The 8,099-nt window shown below is 47.2% G+C and overlaps 1 protein-coding gene across 2 annotated transcripts in view; it reads right to left on the bottom strand.

The window, feature by feature from the left end:
- Positions 1 to 730: 730 nt before the first annotated feature.
- The window catches only part of NINL (ninein like), a 156,933-nt gene continuing 149,564 nt past the window's right edge, over positions 731 to 8,099 (bottom strand). For both annotated transcript variants that reach the window (XM_032849436.1, XM_032849435.1), the window contains 3 exons: positions 6,868 to 7,077; positions 4,978 to 5,091; positions 731 to 1,679 (listed from right to left, as the gene is read on the bottom strand). In XM_032849436.1, the coding sequence (XP_032705327.1) occupies positions 1,488 to 1,679; positions 4,978 to 5,091; positions 6,868 to 7,077 (516 nt within the window). In that variant the 3' untranslated portion in view covers positions 731 to 1,487. The remainder of the gene's footprint in view (positions 1,680 to 4,977; positions 5,092 to 6,867; positions 7,078 to 8,099) is intronic.

Genomic DNA, 8,099 nt, shown 5'->3' on the forward strand with positions numbered 1-8,099 from the left:
CATTTGATGAGTTTTGACAAATGTACACAAATGTATATAGCCATGTAACCTAAACTTTGAGAGTTTTTAATAACTAGTAGAACTAGCTCCCATTCATTGCTCTTCTTTTTCCAGTTTTCCCTATTATTCGCTTATCAAGCTGTACATGTAAACTTTAGAACTGTCCGATTCAGGGACAAGGGGTCAACTGGGGCAGGGAATGCCCACTTGCATTTTTACTGGGGCTATATTACATTAATCATTAATCAGTGTCTTCCACAGGGCTTTAAGGTTCTTCTTATGCACAGATAGTAAATGTACAGACAGAAGGGGATGAAGTAGAGCAGATTCAGGGTAGTGGCTGCCTCCGGGAAGGGGAAGGAGATTGAGAGCAACAGAGCAGGGTCTACAACTCTATCTATAATGTAACAGAAGGATTTTAATACCTTTTTAAAAAACGTTAATACATCTAATTGATGGGTATAGGAGTGTTTCTTACAAAACTATTTTTCTATTTGTTTGAAATATTTAATAAAAAAAGTTAGACTTAGGGGCACTTGGGGTGGCTCAGTCAGTTAAGCGTCTGCCTTCAGCTCAGGTCATGGTCCCGGGGTCCTGGGATTGAGCCCCATGTCAGGCTTCCTGCTCAGAGAGGAGCCTGCTTCTCCCTCTCCCTCTGCTGCTCCCCCTGCTTATGCTCTCTCACTCTCTCATTGTCAAATAAATAAAATCTTCAAAAAAAAGTTAAACCTAGAAGTTAAAACAATTTTAATAGAAAAGAGTTTTTGTAAATACAGTGACTCTTCATAGTACTTTTCATAGTTTGTTCTCATAAACCAAATGACCATAACTTACATATATTTTGGATATAAAACTATAGTTTTTCTTCTTTACATATATAATACAATTTCCAGTGTGATAACATTTCATTGAGGACAAGATTGCATTCACAGTAAATACTATCATCCCTGAGTCCACAGACATAAAATAGGCACTCCCCAAACATCTTCCTGTGGTGGAGAAGGGTGGATAGTCATATTGAGTAGTCCTTCTAGAATGTCTGTATAGACCCAAATCGAGAATGCTAATGATCTAAGCCCAAAGCAGTAACAGTGAAAGGGTGAAAGTATCCAGAGCACTTATTTTTCATTTTACTCTCTGCAGCCAAGGTCAAAAGTACAACACTGAAATTGATTTTACCATTTTCTTTTAGTCTTTCTTTGCTGAAAGCTGGCATAATCTGTTTCACCCACTGGTAGCAAAACTGGGAATTTTACCTACAGAAATTACCCAGGACCACTAATAAAAATGTAGTTTTTTCCAGCATGTCTATTTTCTGAGCATCTGGCACAACAGACATTTTTAAATGTGTGTGAGGTGAACAATGAAAGAATTAGAAACCTGCTATGCCCGGTGCACAGCCAATGAACCATAGAAAGTTATGGCACTATGGTGGCTTAATTTAAAAGATGTTCTTTCAAAATGAATTCCAGGAAAACAAGCAGCCTTTACACAGAGAGAGAAGCTGAAGCAATCTTACTGATGAGTCTGTTGAGAGCTCTAACTTTTTCTTCCAAGATGTGGTTTTTCTTCTGAGCACCTTGTAGCTTCTCTTCGGTGACCTGAAGTGCCTTCATCAGGTGAGCATTTTCCACATAGAGCTCCTTGAGCAGCAAATCAAACTTTGTGTTCTTTTCGAACTAGAGAGGAAAGAGAACTATACTTTTCTGCGACTCTCATGCAGAAACGCTGCGTCACAGCTTGGCCTTCCCCCCCACCCCCCCACATGTTTAGACCACAGATTAGGGGCTCTTATGCATTTGAGACAAACATTGAGTAGAATGACAATTTTTGTTACCTTGGAGTGAAAGAGGAAATTGAGAATCTGATGAATTATGTGATAGAGAAAATTGAAGTCAATTTTTTGATAGTAGATTTTACCATGAAATGAAGATGTAAAAAGACCACAATCACCAAACTCAAAAAGGACAATCCAGCATAACATAAAACATGTCATTCTGGTTCATCTCAGTGTGCTCGCAGACCCACCACGTTAGCCAGGGCGTATCCCAGCATTGCGTCCACCCTCAAAGCCCTGGGTGTGTAGGCTGGTCACCACACACCATAGCCACAGCAATGGGGACCCAAGGCTACTCTAGTTATAAAGGCTCATGTGGCCTGGACTTGGGCTTTGGAAGTCAAAACTGCATTCATTCATTCAACAAGTAGTGCCAGTGCCTCACAACAGCCCTGCTCTCAGGAGCACATATTCTGAGAGAAGCAGACAGACCAGAAACAAATATGTGGTGCGGAGGCACGTCAAGTGCTAAGGAAAAGCTGTGTAACCAAACCCAAGTCTGCCTGCCTGATATGCAGCAAAGATAAACAGAGCATAGGGTGCATGGCAAGGAAAAGAGAGAGAGCCAAACAAGGAGGAGCAGACGGAGACAGGAGGGCAATACTGAAACCTGTTTCCCCCAAGGAAAAGAGTCAGATGTTTACAGGCAATAAATAAATAAATAAATAAATAAATAAAGGTCTGGGTGAAAAGTTACAGTTGTACTTAATAGTCCTAGTTAACACTCTGGTTACTGGTTTCACTGGGAGGGGACAGACAACTGAGGAGGGAGTTCCTACTTTTGTTGGGGTGAACAGGGAAGGCTTCTCTGTTGGTGTGAACAGAGATCTGAATAAGGCAGGGAAAGGAGCATTGAGGCTGTCCCGGTGTGAACGTTCCAGGCAAAGGGAGGAGCAGGTGCAAAGGCCCAGAGGCTGGCCAGGCTAGGGGGTTAGTAGGGATGGCCAGAGGCCTGTGGCTGGGGGGCAGGGCAGTAGGAGGCTCACTGAGAGGAGGTTAGAGCTGCCACACTCACTAGGCAGGCACTGAGAGGAGGGGACTAGACCCACAGAGCCTTGGAGGCCCCATAGGAATTCTGCCTTGTACTCCGAGGAGAGGGCCAGCACCTTATCACACTGGGAAAGCATTGCTGCCACTCCTGCGCCAAGAATAGAGCACAAGAGGTCACAAGGACATTGTAGGGCTCAGAGAATGAAGGTGGGAGTGGTAGCTGGTGAGGCAAGAAGAGGCTGGATTCTGCATCCCTTCCAAAGGCTGAACTGACGGGCTCACTGGGGACACAGTGGGGGCCTCGATCACAACCCCCAGACTTGGGACCTGAGCCAGCGGTGTGGGGGAACAAAAGGGGGAACAGGTGAGATTGTGCAGACAATCCTTTGCAGGTTCTTCAGTAAAGAGGAGCAGAGGCAGGGCCAAGGCTCCCTAAGCTTTGGGTTGGGGGGGCAGTGCAGGCCCCTGAGAAGGGAAGGGCTGGGCACTGTGGCACATGCACAGACACAGGTGGCTGGTTCGCGGGGCCAGAGCACAGGCTAGTTCTGGGCGGGGGTTGGGGGGCGGTGCAGGGCTGCAGATGGGACCTCACAGGGGCAGGGGTGCAGGAGCAACAGGATTTCACCAGGATTGAGGATTTGCCAGATCAGAGGAAGCAAACTGAGGGTGCCTGCAAGAGAATGACTGTCAGGTGAGGGGTGGGGATCACTGAGAGTCTGTGACACTTGGCCAGGGACACAGCTAGGGAGTCAGAGGATGGCAGAGAGGAAGCTGCAAAGCCAGGAAGATGGTCAAGGAGGGGGATGTGACCCCCTGGGACCTTCTACCTCCCAGGGAACAAGAGGTGACACGAATGTTTCATCCTATTTGGGCTTAGTTCAGGAGCTCTCTAAACATACTTGATTACTGTAATAAAAATATTTCTACAGATTCTCACAATTTCTCCCAGCTCTGAATAGAACTCTGCTGGTGTTTGGTTAAGACTTTTCCCTGTGTCTCCTGTTTCTAGCACCCTCTGTGCTGGCTGCTTGGCTGCCAGTTCTTACCACTGAACCTTGCCGGCTGAATTGGACTATAAAACTTTCATCGAACACAACAGCTCTGGCCTTCTTTTTTTGGTCTTTGCTCCCTATAGTAACCCAAATTTTTCCTTTCTCCCCCAGAGTGATTTATTTAAAAATATATAGTTCATATCATACTCTTGCTTAAAATCTTCTGATGGCTTCTAACTGCAACTAAAATAAAAGCAAACTCCTGACCTTGAGGGAGTCCTGCCTACCCATCAGCTACAACAACCTCCTTGATGGCCTGCTGACATACTATGCTTGGTTCCATCTAAGGACATTTGCCTACACTGCACCTCTGCCTGGATGCCCTCCTCGTCGGGGTTCTGGCATGTCCCCCAGCACACATGGAGACATGTGGGTGCATTTTTATGACTGTCCCACTGACTGGAGGTGCTACAGGCAGTCAGCCCTACACTGCATGGGAAAGTCCCGCCCAATGAGCATTTATCCCTTCCAAAAAGCCAACCTGGCCTCAGCTTGGCGGGCACAGGCAGACCCTCCATGCTGTCACTGGGTGTCTGCTCCTACCACGTCTAAAAAGAGTGGTTCCCAACCATCCCCACCACTTCCCATCCACCACCATCTCTTCTTCAGAGCGAGCATTTCTCACAACCTGAGGTCATTTCTCTTATTATTGTCTGTCTCTACCTCTAGAATGTAAGGCCCATGAGGGCCCATCTCAGGGTCTTCTCAGAACAATAAATGCTGGGATACATGACAGGTGCTTGGTAAATATCTGGCCAATGACTGAACAAATGAACAAATGAATGTCCTTTCTGAGATTATGTAAACACCCCTCAAACAAAACAATTCTCAAAACAATGTACAAATATAATTTATAAATATATATTTAACAAAATCAGTTTCTCTATTGATTGCTTTTAACTGTTCATCTTCCGAAAAAATCTGTATGTTCAGATTCTTAAAGTTTAGATGGAGTTCCAGGTTCAGTGGTTCTAAACAAACCTGGGGCTCTCTCTGCATTCTATGAGGATGGTCTCACCCTGGAACAGCTACTTAAATACCCATAGACGGAAAAAGTTCAGAAAGTACATGTGGTAATAACAGATGCCCATCACTGACCTGCTCTTTCAGCTCAGCCACTTTTTCTTGTAGGAGCATTTCCATATTCTTCAGAACCATTCCCATCTCTTCTACCTGCTCTTCCGTGTCTTTAAGCTCTTTTTCATGTTCTTCCTGCCATAAAAGGTTACAGACCAGCAGTTTACGTTTCAAAAAGAATCATATCAGGCTTAGTTACTTTAGAATGGAAATTAGCTAAAACCTACAAATCTGGGAGTGGCTGGAGATAACCTTTCATCTGCACAGAGAAACGTTTGTGAATGTTCTGCCACGAGCCAAGAGCTGACACCACTCTTTGTAGTTCGAAGAGAATTAGTGGACTGCTTTCCTAAGAATTTATCATAAATGACTCCAATGTATTTCCCCAAACGTGTTACTGAGTAATTCTAAACGACTTCTGATTAAACTTCTTTGCTTTGTCAATATTCTATCATGGCTGAGCTTATCTTCCGCTTAACATTTTTGTACATGGTTGGAAGGCTGGAAGATTATTCTTCAACAGAATTTATGCTTCACAAACATCAACTCTTACCCACCTTTAGAGTCTTGCTCCAATTTCTTCCTCATGGAGATCCCCCCGTCCCTGATCTCTGGCTCCTACCTGCACACCACCTACCCCCCCGCCCCAGTGTTTGCTCATGAATATTTCAGGAGGGAGTTTTCTCAGCCTTTTAAACACTGACTCAGAGTGCACACAGGGCAAACTATTCAAGCATGTCAGACGTGCCAACTCGAGGATGCCGCACAGCAATGCTCTGAGGTGGGGACCCACTGGCATCCGTCGTTTACAAAGAAACTGAAGGAAAGACAGGGTAAGTAGCTGCCGAAGCTCACTCAGCTGGGAGGTGGTGGAGCCTGGATCCTGACCTCTGCAGCCAGTGTCCTGCTCCCCTTTAAGGGAGCAGCTCTGTTTCTATCGAGGTCTCTAGATGCCTAGTGTGGTGCCTGGTACACAGCCAGGGTCCCCAGATGTGTCACTCCTCATTGGCCTCCCATCCCACCACCCTCCTCCTGCTTCCCTCTCATCCTCAAATATGCCAAGTACACACCCACCTCAGGGCCTTGGCACATGTGGCTCCTGCTACCTCTCAAGCACTCTTCCACAGTAAGTGGAAGGCTTGCTCCCTCAACATCTTCAGGTCTTGGCTCATTAGGAACACATTAGGAACACCTTCTCCAGCCCGCTGTTTAAAACTGCAAAGCATCCCACTCCATAGCACTCATCAGTTCACCACCATCTGACATGCTGTCCTCATGACTCGTGTTCTCGTTTGTCTCCACCCCACCTCACTAAGGCTTCAGGAGAGCACAGGCTTTTGCTGTGTGTGCTCATTTCTGTACCTCTGACAGCTAGATCCATATGCATCCAGTATATAACTTCTACAGTCCTTGTGTGCCTGTGGGTAGCTTTTTTCATTCAGCAAAATGGTTTAAGATTTTTTTTTAATCAGATGCATCATTTGGAAATTGGATATGTTCGTGTAAAAACCTAGTTTCTGGCTTTCCTTTGAAATCAGGAGAACTCCCACAGGGCTCCACGGGTGGGAATGTTGCCCTCAGCTTCACTCATGCATCTGCATCACATTTTTGGCCCCGTCCACAGCTTGAGTGTGTGGTCATGTGGCCTATCACAGACGTGTGCAGCCCCCATGCAGGAGGGACCTTTTGGGTCAGCAGGCTCATCACTCCCTGAGTGGGTGTGTGCCGCCCCTCTCTGGTCCATCTCTGGTAGACAAGAAAGTCCCACATTGTTCAGAGTGAAAAATTGGATCCTGTGGCTGCCGTACAAGCAGACCTCTAGGAGTTGGGATGGCAGTTTTCAGCCAAGTGACCAGTGATCCAACCTCACCACCGCCATCACCATGAGCAGGGGCCTTTGTCCCCACTCACCCACTGTGTCTCCAGCTGCCTCCCCTTTTCCTTCTGGAGAAGGCACTCCTCGCGGAACCGCCCAGCCACCTGCCGTTCCTCTTCTAGCAGCTGCTGCAGCTCAGCCACATGGTCCCGAGGCACCAGCCCCTGCATCTGCTCCTGCAGCCGATGAACCTCCTCGGAGTGTTGGGACTGGGCCAACCTCAACCCCAGGTTGGCTCTGTGCAGCTGCCATGGGATAAAGCCAAGACAGGGCTGGTGTGACTGCTGAGCACTACGGGGCCATTACCAGACACACAAGACTCCGAGGTTACAGAGAGCCTACAACTTGGGCACACAAGGCATCCAGCCTCCTTGGTCCCTGCATCTGCAACTAAATGCAGGGTTTACAAAGAACCCCCTCGTTTGATTTCTGACAGCCAAATTCCGGTTTGGCTCGAGCTTCCGCGCAGAGACAATCTGGAAGACTCAGGTCTGTATTCTCAAATTGGTGATAGTTAGCTTCCCACTGCACCCAAAGGAGAACTGTGCTATATTCTGTCCGGTTTAACCTTCAGCAGACTTCAGAGGGTCCATGTAACTACTGAAACCCACGGAGAGCTCACGCTCCTGAAACAGCCGAGGCCAAGGCTACAGAGGGCAGCAGAACCCACACTGAAGCCTGAAAAGACCAGCGAGCACAGAACCACCCAAGCACCCAGCTCCCAACCACAGAGGATGGCAAGATTTCACTGGAGTTGTGCAGGGCCATTATTATTGCACAATGTGTAACGTGGCCAATCCTTTTATTAAACATCATTTAAATTACTCTGATTCTGGAGACTTCACCTAGAATACCCAGAATTTCCTTGGCACCCTAACTGGCCTTGTCAGCTCTCACACTGGCAAGGCCCCACAGGTGGGAGAGGGAAGTGACTCTGTCAAGGGTCACACTCATAGCAAGTCTGAGGTGGGGTCAGAGAGGGAGGGTGCCGGCTATGGCGACTCAAGGGCAAGAGCGAGGCTTCAGGCCACTGCATCTCCCTGCATCTCTGAGGGGCCGTGTTGGGGGACCATGTCATCACTGTAATGTGTGGCTGTTCTTTTTTTTTTTTTTTTAAAGATTTTATTCATTTATTTGACAGAGAGAGAAGATCACAAGTAGGCAGAGAGGCAGGCAGAGAAAGGAGGGGGGGGAAGCAGGCTCCCTGCTGAGCAGAGAGACCTATGCGGGGCTCGATCCCAGGACCCTGAGATCATGACCTGAGCTG

Source organism: Lontra canadensis, unplaced genomic scaffold (genome assembly GCF_010015895.1).
Source record: "Lontra canadensis isolate GAN:19392208 unplaced genomic scaffold, GSC_riverotter_1.0 scaffold228, whole genome shotgun sequence".
Lineage (NCBI taxonomy): Eukaryota > Metazoa > Chordata > Mammalia > Carnivora > Mustelidae > Lontra > Lontra canadensis.